The sequence below is a fragment of the Pteronotus mesoamericanus genome, unplaced genomic scaffold (genome assembly GCF_021234165.1).
Source record: "Pteronotus mesoamericanus isolate MK-2021 breed Mesoamerican mustached bat unplaced genomic scaffold, CSHL_Meso_final contig_22, whole genome shotgun sequence".
Lineage (NCBI taxonomy): Eukaryota > Metazoa > Chordata > Mammalia > Chiroptera > Mormoopidae > Pteronotus > Pteronotus mesoamericanus.
This window is the reverse complement of record NW_026555090.1, coordinates 1,678,627-1,702,986: the sequence shown is the minus strand read 5'-3', so window position 1 is coordinate 1,702,986 and position 24,360 is coordinate 1,678,627. Positions and strand designations below refer to the sequence as shown.

Sequence of the window (24,360 nt, the reverse complement as noted above, 5' to 3'; positions counted from 1 at the left end):
AATAACGATTAAAATTGCTTCTCTTTGAAATCAACGCATAATCAGACTATGAAAAATGCCCAAGAACAAACCCACATGCCACATAGCAGCTAGTGCGTGGCGGTCTTGTGCCGCGCCCAACCTGAGCAGCGGAGCACAGCCAGCCCTTGCTGCCTAGGCTGTGTATTCCTGGGACCTTGGCACGCAGGGAGGGAGGGGCTGCCGAGGGAAGGAACCGTCATGAGGTACCTGTCGATGAACACCTGGAAAGGCAGCCGCACTGGAAAGCCCTCCTTGCGGATCCGCACAGTCTCTAGCACCCCCGAATAGCGTAACTGTGCCATTACCACATCGGACTCAAAGAGGCCTGGCTCCTGCAGAGGGGGCCCAAAGAGAGGTCTGCACACGCACCCACCCATGGGCAAAGGGCGCTGTCAATGGCAGATGTCCCCCATTGTGGGCTGGCAGATGGAGGGCCAGAGAGGCAAAACCCCTTGCCCAAGGTCACACAGCACGGGGAAGAGGACTGGGCTCTCCTAGGGACCTTGGCCATCACGCACCTTCTTGTCATTGGGCTTCAGGCAGCGCACAAACAAGGGGTTACACCTGGGTGAGGGCGGGAGGGAGGCAGTGTGAGGCCCCAGAGAAGGAAAGCCGTCCCCGCCCCTGAGGGCCGTCGGTGAGGAAGGCCCCGCCCACCGGCCCCACCCACCTCTCCATCTTTTCCACCAGATCTAGGAGCGACTGCTGGAACTTGGCTGCCACAGTGTGAGCCTTGTAGAGCCGAGTGATGGAGCTGCTCTTGCCCTGGCGTTGAGGGGCAGCTTGCGGGGCATGGCTGGAGAAGAGGTGTGCCACCACCTGGGCAGGCGTGGGCGCAGGCCCCGCCACGGTCCGGGTTCCGAGAGGGTTGGGGAGGGGCCCGGAGACAGAACCGAGGAGAGAGAAAGGGGCAGGGAGGGGGGAAGTGAGAGCGCAAAAGGAGTCAAGTCTCCACACCCAGAACGACCAGAAAACTAACCCGAGGGACCCCCGCCCTCTCTGCAAGGCCACTGTCCCCCTGGCTTGCACACGCCTCCAGTCAGGGTGCTCACGCCTTCCGGGGAACCTGTGCCATGGCGGGGCTGGCTTCATCATTCTGGGGTCGCCCAGGCCCTCACTGTGGGCGGGGCGGCCTGACACACACGGGGCCGTGAACACTGGCCATGACCTCCGCAGGAGGGCGCCCATTTGGCAGAGGAGGGAATGGAGGCCCAGAGAAGGGGGAGGTGGCAGAGAACACCATTGGGAGAACCCCCGCAGGGAGGAATGGGGCTGGGGCGGGCGCAGGGCGGGCTGGCGAGGCCAGGGTGGGCGTGGCCAGGGCGGGTCAGCAGAGAGATGTCCCTGGGGCCAGGAATGAGAGAAACTAAGGAGGGAGGCAAGGCTGGGCGGTACAGGGTTAGGGCTGGGATGAGGTCAGGGCCTGGTTAGGGTGGGCCAGAGGCAGGACCAGGCCAGGGTAGGTCCCCATTTCTTGGACTGGGAGAGTGGCCTGACTGTGGGCTGGGTGCTCGGGGCAGGGCCAGAGCAGGGAGAAGCGGGGCTTGCTCACTCGCGTTCGGCTCCTAATGAACAGGTCCAGCACGTCCTGGCGCACCTGGTCGTGGTTCTTGTCCAGGAACTTGTGCACCTGGAAAGGGGAAACGTCAGGGCAGCTGGCCTGGGACACCACCTCCCCCCACTGCAGCCTGGGGGGCCGGGTGGAGAGAGGGCCGCCCCACCCAGGGTGCATCGGCCTGCCCACGCCTGTCTTCTTCCCTTCCTCCCTGCAGCCTTGGGTGGCCGGGCCCTGCACCTCCAGGCCCCTGTCTCCCCATCTGTCCTAGGAGCGAATGGAACCCTCATCCTGCTATGGCGCCCCCATCCTGTCCCCACCATCCCCCCACTCGCAGGGGAGGGGGGCACTAGCCTCTGCCACATGACCAGTGTGAGTACTGGCTCGTCCTCAGTGGAGGACTGTCCCGTGCCCTCCTGCAGATGAGGAAAATGAGGCCCAATGGGGACAGATGCTTAAAACCCTGGCCTGAGACAACTCCAGGGCAGGAAACACCAGCCATGACAGCGGCCTCAGTGATATCGCTGTGACACCAGCTACCCTTTATCAAACCCACCCTGGTCCTAGGCTCCTCACACCCAGGAGACGGACTCTATGCATTATCATCCCCATTTTCCAGATGAGGAAACTGGGGCTCAGGGAGGTGAAGTGATTTGCCCAAGGTCACACAGCTGAGGATAGGCCGGGCCCGCACTGGAGCCAGGCGGGCGTCTCTGGAGCGTGTGCTGCGCTTCCTCGCCTCTGACAGCAGGGAACTGGGGTGCTGAGGCCGGAAGGACGGTCTCGGGTCACACCTGGTAGGTGACTTTGCCTGCGTAGTGCTTGATGGTGAACTCAGGCAGCGGCATCTTGGGTTTAGAGTAGAGCGGGTTGGCGCCGTGGTGGTAATGGCACTTCTGCAGGAACGTGTGGTCTGTGGCCTGGGGGCGGGCGGGGTTCAGTGTGGGGCAGGGAGCCGGGCCCCTTGCTCCTAGCCCAGTGGCAGACTCTCCAGCTCTGGCTGGCCCCCAGTGAACACTGGGGCAGGAGAACCAGTCATGGCTTCCCCTGGCTGCCCACTCCCCCGCGTGGGGAGGCCCAAGTGGACCCCCGCAGACAGGTGTGTCTGATTAGCCTCCCCACGCCACCCCCCACTGCCTCCCCTCTGGCCCTGCTTCCTCTGCACTCTCTAGTCCTGTGGCCCAGAACCCCCATCCAGCCGTTGTGTTTTCCAAACAGAATTTGAGGCCCAACCCCAAGGTCACCTCCTGCAGGAAGCCTTCTGTGACTCCCCAGGCTGGTGTAGCCTCTTGTCTGGATACCCGCAGCCACCACCCAACCTCAATCGCCCCAGGTTGTGAATGGCAGGTTGGCTGTCCTGAGCCCTGACCCCAGGGAAATTCCAGAGAAATGGAGGACTTGGGCCTGATGAGGCTGTGAGGCTCAGAGCCGCTGGGCAACCCGCAGGTCAGAGAGTGCCCTCGGCTCACCTGGGGAAAGCAGCACTGGTCGTCGAGGATGCGCAGGATGCCGTAGGGCTTCAGGGAGATGAGGTTGATGCAGGGCTGATTGTCAGCGAAGGTGATCTCCCGCCAGTCGATCTGTTCGCGGAGGTACTCCTCCTGCAGGAAGGCAGCAGGGCTCAGCTGCCGAGTCCGGCCCGGGCCCACCCGCCTGCCTCCTAGGCTGAGTCCATCTGAAGGGGCAAGCGGGGCATCTCTGCTTGCCCACCTAGCCCAGTGAGCTCACTTTTTAGCAAGGCAACATGAAGCATCTCTGGGCCCCTCTGCTCCCGCCACCTGGGACAGCCTTGCACAGGGTGAAAAGGATCCCCCAGGAGGGCTCTTCTCTGGGGTCATCACCCCAGCACCTTCCCCTCCAGGACACAGGCTTTCACGCGTGTGGCTCCCGCTTATAATGCCTTTCCCTCCATTCAGTCTATGGACTCGCCCTTAAAGAACCATCATGTCTGCACCGCGGAGGCCCACTGCCTGCGAGGACGGGGAGGGAGCGCGCACAGGGCCCCGCCGCGCACCTGCTCCTCCTGGAAGACGATCTTGTTGAAAAGGTACTGAAGGTTCTCGTTTGCATAGTTGATGCACAGCTGCTCGAAGCTGTTGAAGCTCAGGTCCTGCCAGGCAGGTGTGAGGTTGGGCCTGGTCCCTCTTTGGCAGTAGCCCGTCTTTCCCCCCGGGCCCTGTCCATCCACCAGCTCAGGCCCAGTGCCCACCCTGCCTTCCACGGCCACAGCCTCAGAGAGCTGGAGCCCTGGCCGCAGACCCGCTGCTCAGAAGCCACCGCGGCTCCCGCTACATGCAGGCGTGAGCCTGGCAGACTAGGCCTCAATGGCAGGCAGCTTAGGTAGTGGGCCCAGGCTCTGGAACCTTCTGTCAGGGTTCCAATCTTTCTAACTATGTGACCTTAGACAAGCCCTCCATACCTCAGTTTCCCCATCTGTAAAACAGGGATAATGACCCTACCACTTCACAAGGTGGGTGTAAGGATTAAGTGAATTAATGAACATTAAGTACGTAGAGCAAAGAGCACCGGGAACATAATGGGTGTGAGTATTACCCGTCCCTTTTATTTCTGTGACCTTGCTCTCACCCTTTCCCCTACCATGCACTCAGCACAGCAGCTGCGCGTCGCCACTCCTGCACCCGGCGCTCAGCTCCCCGGACACCAGGCCCCACCGGGCCGCTCTGCATTCGCACACGCCCTTCCTCCCACCACTCCTGGCACCTAAGGAGTTAGCTCAGGGGCGCCTCTTCTTCTAGGAAGCCTTCCCTCATCTCTGCCCAGCTGAGGGTTTTCTCTAGGCTCCCCCAGGGCCAGGCTGACTCTGTTTTGGCTCTGACTCCGTGTTTGTCAATATCTCTCCCCCATGCCCACCTGGTCCCTTCTGGAACCTTCCCAAGGGCAGAGCCTAGGTTTGGTCCTTTCCAGGGTTCCTCGTGCTGCCCAGCACAGGGCCTGGCACCCAGAGGCCTCAGGAGGGCCTGTGGGTGAGTGGAGCAAATGGCAGCCAACAAGGGAGGTACTTGCGGGGGGGCCTGAACAGATGATGCTGTGTTACAGGCAGAGAGAGGGGAGACAGACAGAGCCTTATGTTCCTCGCCCCTCACCCACCCATGAAGCCCCACCTCGAAGCCATAGATGTCCAAGATGGCGATGGACAGCGCGTCCTGCGGTGGAGACACCAGTGCATTGACCCTCGTGATGAGCCATCCAAACAGCAGTGCGTACAAGACCTTGGCAATGGCATCCCTGGAGCAGAGTGGGTGTTGGGGTGGGTGGGCACCACGGGGGGCGAGGCATCTGGAGGCTCAGGCTGGGAGGGGTGCAGCCTCACCTGGCATCCACGGCACTCTCCACAGTCAGGGGGGTGAAGATCTTCTCACGTATTGTCTCCTGCGGAGGGACGTGGTTCCTGAGTGACAGCAGGCTGGCCACCAGCTCCAGGAAGTCCCCAGAGGATGAGGGGTGTGGGGAAGGGAGCCGGTGTGCCTGGTCTTAGGGACACAGCTGGCCAGGGGTGGAACAGGCCACCCTCGTCCCACCTTCTGCCTGGCTAGGCTGCTAGGGGTGGGGGCTACAGGTCTAATGGGGGAGACAGAGGCATGAGTAGACATGACCCGGTGAGGTCAGCCTTGGGAAGGGGAGGGCCAGGGGCTGCGGAAGGCCAGAGGAGGCACTGACCCAGCCAGGCGTCAGGGACAGCTTCCTGGAGGTGGAGATACCTGTGCTGGGTCTTAGAGGAGGAGTGGGGTGGAAAGGAAAGGACATTCCCAGCAGAGGGAACAGCCTATGCAAGGGCCTGGGCATCGGGCACCTAATGCCTTTGGGGTCTGAGGTTACGCCTCATGGGTCCACCCCAGAAGACGGATGGGACAGGGAGGAAAGGGAAGGGGGAGAGAAAGCCCCCCCAGGAGGGCCATGAAGCGGCTCTGTGTGGGCACTGGCAGGCGGCCTTGAGAGAATCTCCAGTGCCCAGAACTCACGGTCACTTTGAAGGTGATGGCCTTCTGTAGGCCCTCAGGGGAGATCTGCAGCAGCTCGGCCACAGCCTGGATCTCCCGGGCGCTCACCACCGAGGCCACCTCCTGCGCGTCTGTCTGTAAAATACCGGCAGGGCTACATTTTCAGCTTCATAAGCTGAGTATAAAGCTCAAAGAAAAAAATATATAGACAAGCTAGAAGAGCCTGGAAAATTCTGAAATACGAATGCAGGGGGACCTAGGAAATGGTAAAACATGTTACAAAGTTACAATAATTAACACAGATAATAGACACATAGCATATAAACAGATTCATGAAGCAAAATAGAAAGTCTGGAATTAGGCATAAATGGTCATAGGAATTTAGTACATGACAAATATATATTCCTCAAGTGGGGAAATAAGACTTCCCATCAAGATGGCAATGTAGGCACACATGGCTCGCCTCTTCGCACAACCACATCAAAATTACAACTAAAATATGGAACAACTATCACTCAGAACCATCAGAAGTCAGGCAGGGGAACTGATATAATTGGGTGACTGCCTGGTAAAAAAGAAATTAGATTCTTTAAAAAATTATGGAAGAAAGTTGTTATAATTTTAGAGAGGTAAGTCTCTCAAAAAAATAGTAAATCTAAAATTCATGTAAGAAAATATTGATTAATGAAATGCCTGAAAATAATTTTTTAAAGATGCATGGCAAAAACAGACAACAGCAAAAAAAAACAACAAACAAACAAAAAAAAACCAAACGTCAAAAGACCTGTAAATAAAATAAAAATATAAATGATACACCAGAAAACATATTTGCAATTCATATGAAAGACAAAGGGCTAATTTCCTTAACACAGGTAAAGAGACCTCATACATCAATAAGGAAAATAATGATGATTAGAAGAGAATCAAGATGGTGGAGGAATGAGTGGAAGTCACACTGACTTCCGCCCAGGACCAATCTGGAATTACAACTAAATTGTGGAGAAATCACCTGGAACAAACAACTGAACAATAGCGAGAGAGGAGACTTATAACCTCAGACAGACAGAAGAACCAGCGTTAGCACAACCTGACTGGTAAGGAGTGCGGTAGAGACTCAAGAAGGCAGGTGGGGTGCCCAGGGGCAGCAGCACCAGATGGATATTGAAACGACCAGTTGGATCCTCCTGAGAAGAGCGAGATCTAAACCATAAGCGGGAATCTCCAGCCTACAGCACCAGAGCCCAAAAAGTACACAGATAACAGCCATGTGGGAAAAAAGCAGCAGGGTTGCTCTTTGCCTGAGACAGGAAGCTGGAGACACAAAGAGCCGTTTAAAGGGCCAATGCATAAATTTGTATTTGCAGCCACTTACCCTGGTCTCCAGCAAAGGCGGGAGCAGAGTGGGCTAGAAACACCTGAGGAGACACTAGGGAAGGAGGTTTTGGGGAGACAAATTAGAGAGTAGCCAGGGGGATCCCAGTGCTGACTCACCCTCCATATGACAGCAACCATCTTGCTCAGGCAGACCATTCCCCTTAGTGGCAGCAGATGAGAGGACCCAATAACCCCACCCCCGGGAGGGACTCGGTCCCGGCCTGGAAGTGCTAAAACCTGACTGCTGAGTACAGAATGGCTAGATCCCTGGCTAAAGGGGAAGCAGAGTGGTCTAGAGACACTTGAGGAGAGACTGGAGATGGAGGCTTTGGCAAGAGAACAGAGAGAGTAGCTGGCAGGATCCCAGTGCTGACTCCTCCCCCACATGGCAGCAGCCACTTGGCTCAGGCAGACCACTCCCCTGAGTGGCAACAGCATAAGAGGACATAATAACTCCACCTCCAAGAGGGACTCTGCCCCGCCCTGTGGTGTCTAAGCTGGCCTGCAGAGTGCAGAGTGATTAGGTTAACAGCTGAAGGAGAAAGCCACGGACAGTAGATTCCTGGAAGTCTCGAACAGACTCCCTAAGGTCAGACAGGGTCAACATCTGACATCATCAGAGGCAGATCCAGAAGGAAAAAACAGCATCTCCTACCGCAGAAGTTTACACCACAAAGTCAGGAAATCAAGACAGATCAATTTAAGAAGCAGAAGCAAAAAAGAAGAGTCTCACAAATAATTGGAAGACAAACACCCCCTAGTCGAAGAGAAAGGAGGAATCCCCAGAAAGAGAACTAAATGAAATAGAGGCAGGTAAACTGTCAGATACTGAGTTCAAAACAACAGTTCTCCGGAAGCTCAATGAGCTCAGTGAGCTCAGAGAGAATTACCAAAAACTACAGGGAAACTAAGAGGAACTTACTGCAAACTATATCAGCATGGAAAAGGACATAGACACTATCAATAAGAGACAAAGGGAAATGAAGAATACAATTTCTCAATTGAAGAACACAGTAGAAGGAATCAAAAGTAGGCTAGATGATGCTGAGGACCTGTTTGAAAAAGTAATGATGGAAAACTTCCCTAATTGGAGGAGAGAAAAAGTCATGCACGTCCAGGAAGCACAGAGGGTCCCACTCAGGAGGAACCCAATGAGGCCCACTCCAAGACACATCATCATTAAAACAGCAAATATCAAAGACAAACAGAGAATCCTAAAAGAAACAAGGGGGAAAAAAAGGTAATAACATACGAGGGAACCCCGGTACGGCTAGCAGCTGACCTCTAAACAGAAACGCTACAAGCCAGAAGGGAATGGCAAGAAATATTCCAAGTAATGAAAAGCAAAGGTCTGCAACCAAAACTGCTCTACCCAGTAAGGCTCTCAGTTAAAATGGAAGGTGAAATAAGGGGTTTCCCAGATAAAAGATGGCTAAAAGAATACACCTCCACCAAACCAGCATTGCAAAATATGCTAAAGGGACTGCTTTAAGAAGATGAATAAAAAGAGTCTATGAATACCCAGTTCCTTTCACAGTCACCAATACTTGATATTACCAATATTTTTAATGCTTATTAATCTGATTGTGACAATGATGTATTATTTTACCTGTTACTTTATTATTGGTTGAAACTAAACCTGTTTTTGTATATTTCCTGCCTATTTCTATTATTTTTAAAAAGCTTTAAATGACTTTTTAGTATTCTTTATCCATTTTTTGATTAAATGTTTGTAGAATTATTTCCCTAAAAAAAAAACATTATTTACCCTTTTTAGATGTGTTGTAAATACTTTCATATTCTATTACTTGTCCTTTAACTTTTTTTATATGTATATTACTGCATAGTCTTAAATGTTTAATATAGTCAATATTTTCCTTTATAGCTTCTGGGTTTGAATGTTTTACTTCAGGGTAAGAAAAGTATTATTTTGTATTTCTCCTAAAACTCCTTAGATTTTACATATTGATTTTTAACTCACCTGAATATTTTTTGTATAATGTGTGAAATAGGGCTTTATATTTGTTTTATTTCAAGTAATAGCAGTCCATGCACCTTATTTGTTGAATAAGCCTTATTTTCCCCATTGACTTGAAATATCAATTTAATCATATATTACATTGTTAGACAGATATGATACGTTTGTTTCTAGAATGCTCATTTTATTTCATTCATCTACTTGATTACTTCTCTGCTGATGTCATATTGTTTTCATTGCTGAGACTTTACGATGAATTTAAATTGTTTAATATTTTATAATGGATTTTGACATTAAAAATAAATAAGTAAATAAACTCTGCATTTAAAAAAAGAAGAAAGAAGAAACTCCTACCTTTCATAACAACATGGATGGAAATGGAGAATATTATGCTAAATGAAATAAGCCAGTTGGTGAAAGACAAATACCATATGATCTCACCTATAAGTGGAATCTATTCAACAAAATAAACTAAGAAACAAAATAAACCACAGGCACGGAAACATGGAGCAGACTGAAAGTGACCAAAGTAGATGGGGAAGGAGGACAACGGTGGAAAGAAGGGGAAGGGACTAGACAAGGAACGTGTACGAATGACCCATGGACATGGATGACAGAGTGGGAATTGACTGTGGGAGCGGGGGGTGGGGGTGGGATGGGTGGAGGGAGCAAAGGGGGAAAAACTGAGACAACTGTAGTAGAATAAACATGATTTAAAAATAAAAATTTAAAAAGAAAAAAGAAAAACATGAGCAGCCCCAAAGTGGGGGAAAAAAGAACTAATGCTACGTGCATGGTGTAACCTGAAAGGCAAATACAGACGGTTCCTAAGCTTCTGAAAAGACGCCTGTGTCCCCAGGGCGTCAGGGCCCCAGGGCAGGCTGTGCATTCTCTTACCTCGTATTTCTCAAAGTAGACATTGCCCAGGTGCAGGATGGAGGCCAGGATGCGGAAGATGCTGTCCTGGTCCTCCCCGCTGAAGCCCAGCACCTCCATGGCAGCCAGGAGCCGGCGGAAGTCGTCTGCGTCGCTCTTCCCTGAGATCTCGCAATTCCCACCCTAGGCAAGGGCAGGGCAGGGCCGGGCTCAGGGCTCAGGGTCCTGGGCGGGGGCGGGCAGCCCTCAAGGTCCCTGCTCTGCCTCGACCTGCGGCACGGCCCCAGCCGGACATCAGACTCATCCCACTCCCACGGGCTGGGGGACACCGCACAGAGCCTGCACTAAGAGCTTTACGTGCATTTCCTCCCTTTAATCCTGGCCGCATCCCTCGGAAGCGGTGCCATGCTTTACAGATAAGGAGACTGAGGCCCTAGAGGGGACGTGTAGTAGCTCTAGGCTGCTTGGTTCTGTTCTAGGGCCCGGAAAAATGAAGAATCAGGTAGGCCTCCTCAACCTTGGATCTGAACCCCCGTCCATGCCATGATGAGACACCTCAAGTCCCGACTTGCCCTCCCAAACTTCCATCATCTTTGCTGGCCATTGGGACACCACAGCTTGGCTCTCTCAGCCCGCTGGGGTGAAGGGGTGGCAGGGACCAGGCCTAGGGACCCTCAGATGCCTGCTGGCACTCACCTGGTTCAGGTAGTAGTAGGTCTCAGCCTCCTGCAGGCTGAAGGCCTGCCGGAGCTGGGCAGGGAGCCCAGCCAACAGCTCGTAGAAGATGTGATAGTTCCTCTCATTTTTGGCCTGCAGAGAGGGTGGGTGGGTGCAGAGAGGGGAGCTGCCCACCTAGGTGACCCCCAGGCCCACATACGGGCCCAGCTGTGCCCATAAATGTAGGTACACACGCAGGCCTGCAGGTGGGACCCGGCAGTTCTGTGCGGAGTGAGCTCCCAGCCCAGTCCTGCCTGTGGGTGGGGGCGGATGGAGGAGAGGCCCTGGTAAGGCGGTGGGGAGGGTGCTCAGGGCAGGATTTAATTGTTTTTGGAGAATTCAGAAAAGGTGGCTCTTCTCCTTGTGTACCAGCTCCCCATGCCTGTGTACATGTGTGTCGCAGAGCAGACACTGGCGCCCCAACAGCTTGTTTGGCCCAGGGTGGCAGGGCCCCCACTGTGGGCCTGGCCCTCCCAGGGCCCTTGCGACACAGTGGGGAGGGAGCAAGGCCGACAGAAGCCCTGGCCTCGCCTGCCGGCTGCGGAGGCGGACGCTCAGCAAACCACTGGTTAAAACATAAGATATGCCAGGTGTTGAGAAGGGCTCTGGGGAGAAATAAAGCAGTGAAGGGGGGCAGATCATTTTTCACTGGGATGGCTTCCCCGAGCGGGTGACAGTTCAGGGAGGACCTGGAGGAGGTGAGGGGTTTGGCCGACCAGGTGTCTGGGGGAGAGTGCCCCAGGCAGGGCAAGCGGTGAGTGCAAAGGCCCTGAGGCAGACGGTGCCTGGTGTGCCCCGGAACAGGGGAGAGCCCATGTGGCTATAGGGTGTGGGGGAGGGGAGGAAATGTTGTCACAGCTCATACATACACATGTATTTGTTAATTCAACATTTACCCAGCCAGGCCAGGCGCCAGGCTCCAAGTAGCTGCACACACACCCTTCCGACCCCGTCCCACGTCCCAACACACAAGGCCGCGGAGGGCCTGGCCCACCTGGAACACAATCCTGGATTTCTCGAGCAGGTACTGGGACGTTATGGCACCGGCGATCACGCCCCTGGGGTGGGGGTAGGGGTCGGGGAGCAGGGTCAGCTCAAGCCTGGGTAGTCAGTGGGCAGGGCGCTGGGGGCTGGTGTCGGTGCTGCGGGGCGGGGCCAGGACGCAGAGTGCACTGCAAGGCCCCTGGGGCTCCTTCCCATCCCACTCACCCCTCCAGAAAGATCTCCACAAACTTCCCGAAGCGGCTGGAGTTGTCGTTCCTGACGGTTTTGGCATTGCCGAAGGACTCCAAGAGGGGCGTGGCCTCCAGGATCTGGCCCCAGGAGCAGATGTGGCGATTATTCTGGGGGCCCAGGGCTGGGAGCCTAGCTAGGGCCACCCCAGGTTCTCCCGACACTGACTTCCCAAGGACCCACTCTGTGAGGGCGACCAGCAATGGGCCCCCCCGCCGGCTCACGGAGCCCAACCCCGACAGGCAGACCCCGGAGGCCCGCTTCCAGCCCCAGCCTCTCACAAGGGGGCGCCCGGCCAGGACAGGCACTAGACGCTGCCTCCTGCCAGTCCGCCTTCACACAGAGCGTGCACACACACACACACCCACGTGCGTCTCACAGGGCCACGGGCTTGCACGCACACACTCCAAGTACCTTTATCTTCAGGAGCAGTCAGGAGGGAGGAGCGGGGAGAAGAGAAAGGACAGAAGGTCACCTGTGGGACTGACCACTTCTCCCCCCAAAGCACCAGGGCCCTCCAACCACGACCACGGAGGGCCTGGCCGACCCCTCTGGGCCCCTGTCGGGGGCAGGAGAGCCACCAGGTAAGAGTGAAGCCAGGAACCACAGAGATGCCCAGGTGTCCAGGCTGGCGGACTGCAGTGTGGCCCCAGATGCGAGTGTCAGCTGGGTCTACCTCCCCGGAGGGCCTGGGGATGTCCTCTCCTCCCTACCCTCCTAGCCACGGGCAACCAGGACGCTGGAGGCGCTGCCCCTGGTCCTGCCTGGGCTCCCTCCAGAGGCCCTTGGAAAACCCGCACAGCGCCCTGGCTGGGATGGCTCAGCGGATTGAGCGCCGGCCTGAGGACCAAAAGGTCGCTGGTCCGATTCCCAGTCAGGGAACGTGCCTGGGCTGTGGGCCAAGTCCCCAGTAGGGGGTGTGCAAGGGACAACCACACATTGGCATTTCTCTCCCTCTCTTTCTCTCTCCCTTCCCCTCTCTCTAAAAATAAATAAATAAAATCTTTCAAAAAAAAAAAAAGAAAGAAAGAAAACCCACACGGCATGTCCTCCTGCCGCCTTGCTCAGCGCAAAGCCAAGTCCTCCCGTGGACCTCCAAGGGCCCACACAGCCCGGCCCCGGCGGCCTCTCTCCGCCCAGCACCACGGCCTCCTGGCGGTGCCCTTGACACCCTGGCACAGCCCTGCCTCTGAGCACCAGAAGTCCCTCCCCCTGCAGCCCTCAGCACCACTGGCAACCGCTCTGCCTTTGTGTATCTCGCCTGCCCTCTCTGAGGTGTCAGCCCCCGCGGGCAGGAGTCCGCCCTTGTGCACAGCTCTGGGGCCCCAGCATCTACACCGGACTTGGCGCATGGGAAGCCCTCAGCAGATGCCTGCCAAACAGATGAGATGTATTTTATGAGAGCAGAGCTAATCACATCTCCCATTTATGAAGCACCTACTATGTGCTGCATCCTTAGCCCTAATTAATAATCGACAATACTGTAAAGTAGGCCCTAATATCACCCTGGCTGTACAGATTGGGAGCCTGAGACTTGGAGAGGTAAAGTGACGTGTCTGTAAGGGAGAGCTCACAGCCGTGACGACTGGGGACATAGCTGTGTACACAGCGTTCGCACGCAGACTCAACTCCTCAGGATAAACGCTTAAGGGAGACCCAGGGGAACCCCAGTCTCTGCAGAAATAGTGGCCGTTACCCCGGGGGAGTGCCAGTGCCCTCCACCTGGTCACTCCTGCAGCCGCGACCAGTCAGGAGCGACTGTGCCCACTGGACAGAGGAGTGCGCGGAGGCCCGGAGAGGGGCAGGGACCGGCCCAGGGCTGCCCGGGGCGGCCGGTCTGCCTGGGCGGTGGCCAGTGCTGTCCCTCGGTCTGGGAGTCACTTGCGCATATCTGGGGGCGGGTCAGCTGCTTCGCTGTCCCCAGTGCCCACTGCAGGGCTGGTGGGCGCACGCCTGGTCCTGCGGGGCCATCAACCCAGCCCCTGGGCGGGGGGTGCCTGTGGGTTGGGTGCAGAGCCTCCAGCCACCCCCCCACCCTGGGGAACCTTGGTCAGAGTGTGACCTGGCCCAGTGAGGACACGTGGCCAAAACCAGCCCGATGTGAGAGAGCCCTGAGACTTCTTCTGGCACGCTGGGAGGCGTGGGTTCTGGTTCTGTGGCGCCATCTTGCTGACCAGTGGGAGACTGGAGGAGGGCGATGCCCATACACAAGGGACGGGGACATCGTTTAAGACCTCGGATCCAGCCATGCCTAAGACTGACCCTAGACTCAGCCTGCCTGGTTCTGCGAGCCCAGGGAGCCGTGGCTAGGACGCAAGCCACGGCTGTCCCTGCTGGCAGGCATGTCCTCACGGTGACTACGCGCCTCGCACAGGAACTCGCAGACCTGCCATGCCCCACAGCCCCAGCCGTCCCCCGACCCTGCCAGGGGCGCGCTCGGCCCTGAGCTTCCCATCGTCCCAGTTCCTCTAGCCCCTCTCTTTGGGACACTGGGCAAGTCACTCGCTCCCAGGCCTCAGAGCCCCACCCACGAGCGGGGCTCTGGAGGGCCGCGGCTGAGGGCCCTGCACACGGGCGGGCGGGCTCCATGCGCGAGCTGGGGGTCTGCCCCGCTGACCCTGCCAGGAGTCCACCCGCAGACAACCCTGCCTGGAGCCGAGGCATGGCCTGGCTGGCTGCCAGGAGGCTCAGGCTGATGGGACGGGCTGGCCGGCCGGGAGCGGCATCAGAAGGGCCCACCAGAAAGGAACCCTCCTGACCCAAGAGCCGGGACCTGCTCCTCTGAGGGCTCCCCTGAGGGCATCCCTGCTCAATGCCCCCGAGATCACCTGCTGAGATTACCATCAGCTGGGTCCCTGTGGCCACTCACAAACCTTTGTGGGCCGGGGTCGGGGGGTGGGGGGGAAGCGTCTTAGAGTCCGGCTTTGAGCAGGTGGACCTTGGCCCCGGCCCCACCTTCCTTGAGCTCCAGGCTCGTGGCGCGGCCACGGCCACCCACCTCCCCTTTGGGGACACCCGGCAGACACCCCGAGGGCGCTGCTGCCTTCCTGCGGCAGCCCTGCCCACCAGCTGGCAGCACCCTGTGCTGCCCGCGGCTGGGGGTGCCCTGGGACTGTCCCCTGCATTACAGCCTTGCCTGGTCCCTCGGGAGGTCGCTGGCTGGCCCTGAACTGCACTGGGGTCTACTTCCTTGGCCTGAGCCATCGCCCTCCCTCACCGGGACTCCAAGCTGCCGCTCTACTGTCCCCTGAGCACGCCAGACCTGTTTACACCCCAGGGCCTGCACCCTTGCCGTCCCCAGGGCTATGGGCTTCCCCCCACCCCGCGCCCCGGCTATCCTCAGGGCCCACCGCCACCCTCAGCAGGGCTCCCCCGGCCCCCACCCTTCAAACCACGATGCCCAGCGCTCCCCACCTCCTCCCCACGCCTTTCCTCCAGAGCTCGCCATACTTTCACGCAGACGTAATTCACCTGTGTATTGCTTTTCTTTCTGTCTCCTGCGCCAGGACAGTGAGTCTGTGCTGCCTGCCGCCCCAGAGCCTAGCGCAGGCCCAGCAGACAGTGGGTCCTTGGGGAGCCTCTACCATCCTCAGGCTCGGAGGACCTGCACTCTGAGCAGACCTCCAACCCTGCACCCTCCGGCCTGGCCCCCTCAGCGTCAGCACCTACTCACTGCGCCCCCGGCCGCCTCCACACTCAGGTCTCTCCTGCCTCTTCCACACGGTGAGGCCCGGCATGGGGGCTGGGGGACTCCCCTTGCCCCTGTGCCCTCTACTCTAGCCAGGCCCAGGAGGGAGGGAGCCCAGAGCTGCGGGATGCAGGCAGGAGGGGTCCCTGGGAGGGGAGAGAGAGCCCCAAGTCCCAAGAGCACTCCCAGTGCAAACCTGGCCTCGGACTCCCCGACCTCCAAGTGGGCCCGACAAGTCCTGGCTCCGGGGGCAGCACAGGGGCCGCTCCGCTGAGAGCCCTGGGAAGGCAGACAGACTCACCTGCTGCATGATGCCCCGTTTTTGGTTTATGGTGGCCAGGTAGCGCAGAATCAGCTTTGTGGCCTCAGTTTTTCCAGAGCCGCTCTCTCCACTGTCCAGGCAAAGGGACAGAGTGTGCCTCAGCCAGGCCACCACCTCCCGTGGCTCCCTCGGCCCCGCCACGGGGCGAGGCCGGCCGGCGCCCCAAGGAGCTGCATGGTTCCCCCAGGTCTGTCTCATGCAGACCTGTTGCCTGAGGTCCCCCCATATGTCCCCTCGCCGCATGCACAAAGGTCCTCAGCCTGACCTGCTGCTCCCCTGATAATTATGTTGCTCACCTGATAATTATGCACTGGTTCTGTTTGGCATCAAGCATTTTGGCGAAGGCGAGGTTTGCGATTGCAAAGAGATGCCTGGAGAGAGAGGCCACAGGGGACACTGTGGCAGACCCTGGCCTTCTGTGCTTCCAGTCCTCACAGAGGGCAGGTGTGGGCGTGGGGCCCCTTGTCTGGCCAAGCAGCCGATCCCACTGCACCCCCACCCTTGGGGAAACATTCCCTGCTCCAGGCCACAGTGGCCTCTGCCTCGGTAGGAGCTGTGGCCAGGTTTGGGGAAACACGGTTGGGCTGAGCAGGTGGGCTGCCCACTGCCCCCAGCACTGACCTACGGCTGAGGGGCAGCCAGGGACTCAGCAAGCTCAGACAGAGACCCAGGAGGGCCCAGGGCTGCTTGGGAGGTACTCACGGGGGGTTCTCTCCCAGGGCCCGCCCGCTGTACTGCTGCGCCTGCTCCAGCCCGTAGATCCCGAACATGCGGTACGGGTTCACCGACACCAGGATGCTGCCAATGTACGTCTGCTGTGCAGACAGTGGCCTCAGGGCCTGCGCTCCTCACAGCCCTGCCTGTCCCTCCCCCGCCCCTGGGAGCCTGGGCCTGTTCCCACGGGGACAGGTGCCTGGCTACCCGGCCTCAGTGTTTGACCCTTGGGCCTCTTAACAGCTTGGTGGGTCACCTGCTCTGGCAGGAGGATTCTCGGTGCTGTGCCAGGCCGAGGCTGGGTGGATTTTGGAATAAGGAAAGCCCCACAGCCATGACTCCGCGAGGGTGGCAGTGCTGGCTGCTGCCTGCTTCCTTCTCTCACGGTCAGGGCCAGGCTCCAGGCACCCCTGCCTCAACCTGAGGGCAACCCTCCGTTTCCTGGAGCGGGGAGGGGTCTGGAGGGCAGTGGATTTGGAGGTGACTAGAGCCCTTCCGGGTCACCCCGCCACCTGCCCTGTGGTCCTGGACCTTGATCTGCCACTCTGCGGCCAATGGCTCCCTTCCTCCCTTGGCCGTCCCCCTCCTGGGGCCCAGGGCTGCGGGTTCTAGGACTCTGGAAGCTTGCTCTGTTGGGCTCTGTCTCCAGGTCTCTGGCACCCACCACTCTAACATGCTATGTGTGGGACCTTGGGTTCCAGAGCTCCAGGTTCTAGCAGGCTATGCTCAAGAAGTAGAAACCTCGGAGTTGAAACCAGAGGCCGCAGGCCTCGGGCCCAGCAGGAGAAACTGATGCTTCCCACCGGGGTCCCGGGAGACGGGAGGCAGCTGCCCGCTGGCCCCGGGCCCAAGGCCGAGCCACCCCAGGACTCACGTAAATGAGGTTCCGTTCAAATCTGGTCTTGAGGTTGGACAGCACAGAAGTCTCCTGGAGGTCTCTGGGAGGGCAGGAAGAAAGGCAGTCAGCCCAGGCCCACCTTCGCGGCCAGGGGGCCTGAGTTCAGGCCCGTCTCTCACGCTCACTAACTGTAAGGCCTCGGGAAGTTACTTAGCCTCTCTGTGCCTCAGTTTCTTCATCTGTTCGGTTGGTATGATAATCACTGTCCTTATCTCGCTCACTGGGGTGAGGATGCTCTGAGCTGGCAGACGTGAGGGCTGAGTCACCGTAACTGGATAATGATATCAACCAGCACAGCCCTCACGTTGTGGGCACCTCCGACATGCCAGCGCCCTCCTAACAGCTGCCATCCCACCAGCTCTTAGAGATGAGGAACTGAGGCACCTGGCTGTAAGGTGACTTGCCCGAGACCCTCCAGCTGGCAAGTGGTGGGGCTGGGATTTGAACACAGGCCCCCCTGACTCACAGAGTAGAGCCGTGCACGCATTTGGCTTCTGTCACACTGCAAGGTCTCACTTTGCAGATGAGGGAACTGAGGCTCTGAAAATGTTCCAGGAGGTGAAAGGCGCCCTTGGCAGGAGAGGTGCCCTCCCGGTGACCCCTCACTGACCCTGCCACCCGCGCACTCACTCCAGCTGCGTCATGTCCTCCACACCGTCCTCCCGCTGCTGCTCGAGGAACCGCGTGGATGGCAGGTTTCGGATGGAATGCATCTGTGAGAGAGAGTCTCTGGTCACCAGCCTGAGGGGCCCACGTGTGGCCCCCCGCGCGGACACGGCTGGGACCTGCACCTGATTTGAAGGAGGGAGCCTGAAGTACAGCCAGGCAGGTCCTGCGGGCCTCCTTGCCTCGGCAGGCCAGGGGCCGCGGCGCCTTACTCGGGGGCACATGGCTGCACGTTCCCATGCACCCCTGCAGCCTGGCCCGGGGGTGAGCGCTGCACGCAGCCTGGCCGGAAGCCCCCCAGCCTTCCGAGCTCTCCAACTGCTGACATCCTTTTCTAGGGAGGTCCCCAAGCCTTTGCTTGTGTGACAACGTGAACGCATGTATCTTGGTGCATGGGGCCTCCGGGAAGACCAAGACCAAGGCTGTCCCACTCCGTCTCATGTGCGCCCGGGTGCCTGGGCCAGGCACACACGCAGGCCCCCACACACGGACCTACATACAGCGGCACCTGCAGCTCAGGTGGCTCCTGGGCACGCCCACGGTCCTGCAAGATGCCCATGGGCGTGCGTGAAGGCCTGTAGTGCCTGGCTGGGGGCACATACTCTCAGCATCCACTTGACACAATTTCATGTGCATGGACACCTCGGGCTGCCTCCACACCTGGGGGTCGCGAGACTGACGTCCTGATGCCACCTCTGGGCTGCAGGATCTCCTCTGTGCCTGACTGTGTGCACACACATGATCCCGTGAATGCCACAGCTGCCCAGAGCTTGCTGCGCGCACACACAGGTGCCCTTGTTGGCTGCAGTGCGCCCCAGCACACGACCCAGCCACGCAGGCATGCATGGACCCACATGACTGTCCAGCCTCTCAGATCCAGCCCACACCCCTCCCTGAGCAGGTGAGGAAAGGGGACACCGGGGGGAGCCCTGCCTGCTAAGTAGGCCACGGGGAGCTTCGCCCTGAGGCCCTGGCCTCCCGCCCACCAGCCTGCTGCCCATGTGTGCCAGTGGCCGCACACCCTGAATAATTCAGCCACTCACGTATTCCAGGGTGAGGAGGGCCCAGGCATCCTTGCCCCTCACCCCAGGGCGCCCTGAAGCCCGCTCGCGCAACGCTGTGGCCCACACAGCTCGGGGCACCCGCCGCCGGGGCCAGGGCCCCCCCAGCAGCCAGGCCGCCCCTGTCGCCATTGCCGGGCGAGCTGGCTGCCCGTTGCGCCGGGCACGGTCTGCATAGGTTGAGCACCGCCTGCTGCCCCTGCATGCCCCGCCCACCCCAGGCGTCCCCGGGGAGGCTCTGGTGACCACTCCCCCTTCACTGAAGGCCACTCAGTATGGGGCTCACGTTCCACCACAGAGCACGACAGCCAGGCATGGCTTGGCACCCCTCAGAAAGCTGCCTGCCCCTCACCCCACAGGTGGCGAGGCCGGGGAGGGATCTGGCTCAGCTCTGATCTACTGTGTGACCTCCTGGGCTTCGACCTTTTCCACTGTGCGATGAAAAGGCTGGCAGTTCGGTTCTGGAGCCCCTCACCTCAGGCAGCCCAGAACCTGCAGCCCAGGGAACGGCCCTCAAGCAGGAGCCCCAGGGAGAAAGAAGACTCCAGCGGGAGGGAGGGCCGGGAGGAAGCAAGAGAACAGTGTGAACAGGCCTGCGGGGGCGGGGCAGGGTGGGCAGGGCGGGCAGGCACGTCCTGCAGTTTTGCACTCAGCCAGAATCTCTAAGGGGCAGCTGGGGGTAGATGCGCCGTACAGACTGTACGGGGACAGGGCTGCTCAACGCCCAGACTAGGACAAGACCCCTTCCCCAGAGTGACCTGGGAGGAGTTGCCAGTGCCTCTGCCCTGGGCCTGGGGCGGTTCCCCCCGAGTCACAGACAGGAAGGAGCCCGTCTGCACGCCGAGCTGAAGCCCGGGCCAGAGGGGGCAGCAGCCCACCAGGGTCCTGAGGCCGTCTCCTGCCCTGCTTCCCAGGACAGATCCCCAAGCCCTCCCTCTGACCTGTGTCCCCGTACCTTGTTCCACCAGCTTTGGGGGCCCACCTCTTCCCAGGGGCCCCCATGGGGCGGGTAGGCAGTGTCAGGGCCCAGGCAGCAGGACGGGGGATGGGCATGGACCTGTGGCCAGGGTTGGCGGGTCTTCGCTGGCAGCCAGAGGCAGGACCAGAGCAGACTCCAGGCTCTTGGCTTGGGGCTCAGTCCTGGGTCCTTGGCCAGCTGGGTGGAGGGCTGCAAGGTGGCAGGACCAGCTCGCTGGAAAGAGCTCGGCTTTTGCACTTGAGGCAGGACTACGGCGCAACGTCCCGGATCTGCACGGTGCAGCTCGCCTGCCTTGGGCAGGGGCCCCAGGGCCCGAGTGGGCTCCAAGGGGGCTGGGGCACTGGGCAGCGTTCCCCAGCGGCGCCACGGTGGCCACGTGGCCCTCATCCGGTCACATTTGGCCAGAGGGTAGGAGAGGCTGAGCCTTAACATCTTCTTCTGGAGCGGGGAACCCTTGAGGGGCTTTGGAGTCGGAGGCTTGGGCTCTGCAGGTGGCTGGGAGTCCCTGGAGGAGGCCTCTTCTTTGGGCTTCTCAGGGCTGGGGCTGGCTGATTTGGCCAGCTCTCCTGGCCCCAGGTCGTGGTGTCTACCCTGGTGGACGGTGGTGAAGTCAGAGGCTGAGTCCTCCAGCTGGAGGTCAGGGGATGGCACAGGACCAACATGCTGGAGAAAGGGGTTTTCGGGTATAGGGGGTGGCCTGGAAAAGCCCTGGCGGCTGCCTGCGCGTCCTGGCCAGGGCGAGGATGGACGCTGGGTGGGGGGCACGTCCACGTCCCAGCTGGGGACCAGCGGGGGCACTGTCCAGGGTACTTCTGAGTCCTGTGATTCCTGCTGGCTCTCCTGCAGCTCGGGGGCAGCCGCAGCCGCAGCCGCAGCCACTGCCGCAGGCCAAGGCCCAGGACTGAGGGGCCCCTGGAAGGACTGGCGCACCCTGGGCTTCACGGCCCTGGTGGGCGGCTCGCTGCGGCGGCGCCACGTGTGTGGGAGGCGCGAGGGCAGGTTGAGCGAGTAGTGCCGCCGGCTGGGGCCCAGTAGAGGAGAAGGCAAGGGCGACTGTGGGCTGCCCAGCCTCCCAGAGACGCGGTGTGGGGACAGGGGCTCCCGCAGGGATCGCGGGCGGCGAGGCAGGGGCGAGAAGGTCGGCTGGAAGGGGCCAGCCCTCAAGGAAGGCTGAGGGGACCCAGGGCCCAAGGGGGATCGGTAGCCCAGACCCGGCAGACTCCTCAGAGAGGGCTGGGGAGAAGGCAGGGGCGGCCAGGCCTGCCTCCGCGATGCCGGTGGGGAGGTCCTGGGGAAGCTGAAGGACGCGCCTCGCCGGCGGGAGCCCCGGTAGGAGGGCCGGGGTCCAGAGAAGGCCAGCAGGTCGAGAGGCACCTCGGGGCTCACGGGAGGGGGCTCCAGGAAGGCCCACCAGCTGGCCTGCGGTGTGAGCGGCACGTGGGCCGGGGCGGCCCAGGGCGGCGGGTGGCGGCGGAGCGAGCCATGTGGCGGCACGTGGGCCGGGGCGGCCCAGGGCGGCGGGTGGTGGCGCAGCGAGCCGTAGGGCGAGGCCGGCCGGGGCAGGCCCGAGAGGACTGGGGAGAAGGAGCTGGGGGGCGGGGGACCGGGGCTGGGAGGCCGCCGGGGCGCGGGCGGGGGAGAGCAGCGCGCTCCAGTGCGTCGGCGGCGCGGGCACGGGCACGGGCGCGGGCGCGGGCGGGGGCGCGGGCGGGGGCGCGGGCGCGGGCGAGCGCAGGCCATGCGAGTTGTTGTTGTTGCGCGCGTGCGCCTGGGCCCTCCTCAGCACGATGGGCGTGCTGGGCCGGTCGGGGTCCATGCCCGCCAGCTTGTAGCCGAAGCGCTTGTAGGCCGCCTCCCTGACGGCCGGGGCTCCCCGCCGGGCCTTCTGGCTGCCCCTGAGCCGCGAGGCGGGCTTCTTTTCCGACAGCGTCTTTTTGAGAAAGCGTGCCAGCGAGGTGGTGGGGCGGGGCGACAGGTGCCCGAACTCAGGGCCGAAGCCCAGGCCGCGGTGGGTGCGGTGCGCGCGGAAGGCCGACAGGGCCCGCTGGAGGTTGCGCTGGCGCGGCGTGAGGAAGCCCCAGAAGGGGTAGGCGTAGGGTCCTGTGGGCACTGGGGGCACCTCTTCCTCTTCCTCCTCCTCCTCCTCATCTGCCAGGGGCAGAGGGATGTCCAGGGAGGGCGGCAGGGGCACCTCCAGCTTCTCCTTCCCGAACAGCTTCACCTGCGGCCGCGGGAAGAGGCGGAACCTGCGGATGAGGGAGAGCTTGGACCGGGCGGGCTTGTCCATGCCCTGCTGCTCGAAGAAGGAGGCGCTGGGCAGGCGGAAGGAGGTGCCCTGCCGCTCCGCCGCCGCCTCCTCCGGCTCCTCCAGCTCCTCCAGCTCCGCAATGTCATCCATGGGGTGGGCGTACGGGTTGTGGGGCGACAGGATGGGCGGGGGCACCCATGGGTACGCGAAGGCCGACTCCTCCGGGTAAAGGTAGGGCACCTCGGGAGGGTAAATGGCCTGTGCCCCGCCGCCATAGACGCCTTCGGTGTAGGGGTCGCTGTAGAGAGCGCCGTAGGGCACGCTGTACGGATCAAAGGCAGGCATGTCGTACGGGAGGTCGTAGGGCAGGAACGACCCCTCGTAAGGTGCGAAGGGGTCCAGGTAGTAGCCGGGGGCGTATGGCTCGCTCTCGTAAGCATCATAGTAGTTGTAGGGAGACACGTACCCCCTTGGCGGAGCGTAGGGGGGCTCATAATCATCGTAGCCGTAGCTGTAGCCGTAGGTAGATGTGGGGTAGTAAGAGCCCCCGTAGTAGTCCAGGTGGTAGTAGTCGTAGGGGTCCTCCAGCGGGTACCCGTGGGGGTTGTCTCCGTAGGGCGGCCAGGCTGGGTTGTAGGGGCCGTACGGGCCGTAGGGGCCGTAGGCGCCATAGGCGCCATAGGCGGCCAGGTGGGGCTCCTGCTCCTCGTACTGGTAGAGGGACTGCTGGTCATAGTAGCTGTCACCCTCGCGGTGGTAGTCATAGTACTCGCCCAGGTCTTGGAAGCCCTCGAGCCCGTACAGCGACCTGCGGGAACCCGCGTGCCGGAACGGGGCCTCGTCCTCAAAGGGCAGGAAGCCCACGGGCTCTCCGGACTCATAGATGCTGTGACTTCGCGGGAACCTCCGCAGGCGGCCCCCCGGCCGCAGGATCTCGGCACCCGACGGGAAGGGCAGCTTGCGGGAGCCTATGTGAGAGCCCGAGCGGTTGAGCCAGGCGTCCACTGTGGCCCGCTCGCTGCCTGACTCCTCGGCCTTCTTGATGAGGAACTTCTTGGTGAGCCAGTTGATGGCCGTGGACGCCTTGCTGAGTGACTGGGCGCGCGGCCGCAGGCGGCCGTAGCCCCGTCGGCCGGGGAAGCGGATGACCATGAAGGACGGCTTTTTGCCCTTCATGGCGCGCTTCTTCTTGCCCATGCGCATCTGTGTCATGAGCTTCGACGTCGACTTGAGCACGGTGCGTGCCTTCTTCTTGCGTTTGGTCTTCTGTGGGCCGGTGTGGAGGCCCCAGAAGAAGGCTGACGCGCTGCGGAACTGGCCCTTCTTGGAGATCTTGGGGGTGCGGTCACGGAAGCCCATGAACAGCCGCGACGTCCCCTTCAGGCTCCGCTTGGGCTTCTCCGGCTCCTGCCCCTTCTTCTTCTTCTTCTTCGTTTTCTTCTCATCTTCGTCCTCCTTTGCCATGGTGGCTGCCTGCTCCCCACTGGGCTGGGGCTGGTGTCACAAGCTCAGGGACCTGGAGACAAGGGATCCTGCTGGGTCTCTTGCCTGTGGCTGCACAAGTGGCCTCCGGTTCTGAGCAGCTGGGACTGGCCCGGGTGGCCTGGGGAGGGACAGCTGAGCTGCTTCTGGTCAGGACCAGGTTTCCAAGAGGGCGGATCCATAATTCATCTGCTCAAGAGGCCGCCTTGGGTTTCACCCTCAAGCTGTGGTGGAGAGTGCGGAGGTGTCGCTTACCCGGGAGAAGGGGAAGCCCGGCGAGGCCTGCGCGGGGGAGGCCATCCTGGCCCTAGAGCCGTGCCGGGGACCACCGAGCCGGCCCACTGGAAAGAGCACCCTGTGCCCCAGCTGGCCCAGCCGCTGAAGTGAGTGCTCGTGTCACTGCCACTTCCCAGGGGAAGCCATGGAGCTCCAGGGAGGGGAAGCCACCTGCCCCGAGCTGCCCAGCACCTCTGCGCCAGGCGAGAGTGGAGCTCCAGCTCCCAAGCCGGAGTGGGATGTCGAAAGCCCACCAGCTTGCCTTGGAGGGGAGCCTCAGACCCTCCGTGTGGGGGGGGGGGAGCAGACAAGG

The 24,360-nt window shown here is 60.2% G+C and overlaps 1 protein-coding gene across 1 annotated transcript in view; it reads right to left on the bottom strand.

Moving 5' to 3' along the window:
• The window catches only part of MYO15A (myosin XVA), a 54,861-nt gene extending 31,108 nt beyond the window's left edge, over positions 1–23,753 (bottom strand). The window contains 22 exon segments of the mRNA XM_054571059.1: positions 229–353; positions 540–585; positions 692–840; positions 1,574–1,651; positions 2,371–2,496; positions 3,046–3,177; positions 3,591–3,686; positions 4,699–4,822; positions 4,908–4,966; positions 5,557–5,670; positions 9,785–9,946; positions 10,460–10,573; positions 11,475–11,538; positions 11,690–11,793; positions 12,128–12,133; positions 15,703–15,793; positions 16,020–16,094; positions 16,426–16,535; positions 17,312–17,375; positions 17,966–18,048; positions 20,018–21,676; positions 21,678–23,753. Coding sequence (XP_054427034.1) covers positions 229–353; positions 540–585; positions 692–840; positions 1,574–1,651; positions 2,371–2,496; positions 3,046–3,177; positions 3,591–3,686; positions 4,699–4,822; positions 4,908–4,966; positions 5,557–5,670; positions 9,785–9,946; positions 10,460–10,573; positions 11,475–11,538; positions 11,690–11,793; positions 12,128–12,133; positions 15,703–15,793; positions 16,020–16,094; positions 16,426–16,535; positions 17,312–17,375; positions 17,966–18,048; positions 20,018–21,676; positions 21,678–23,753 — 5,657 coding nt within the window.
• Between the last annotated feature and the right edge of the window lie 607 nt (positions 23,754–24,360).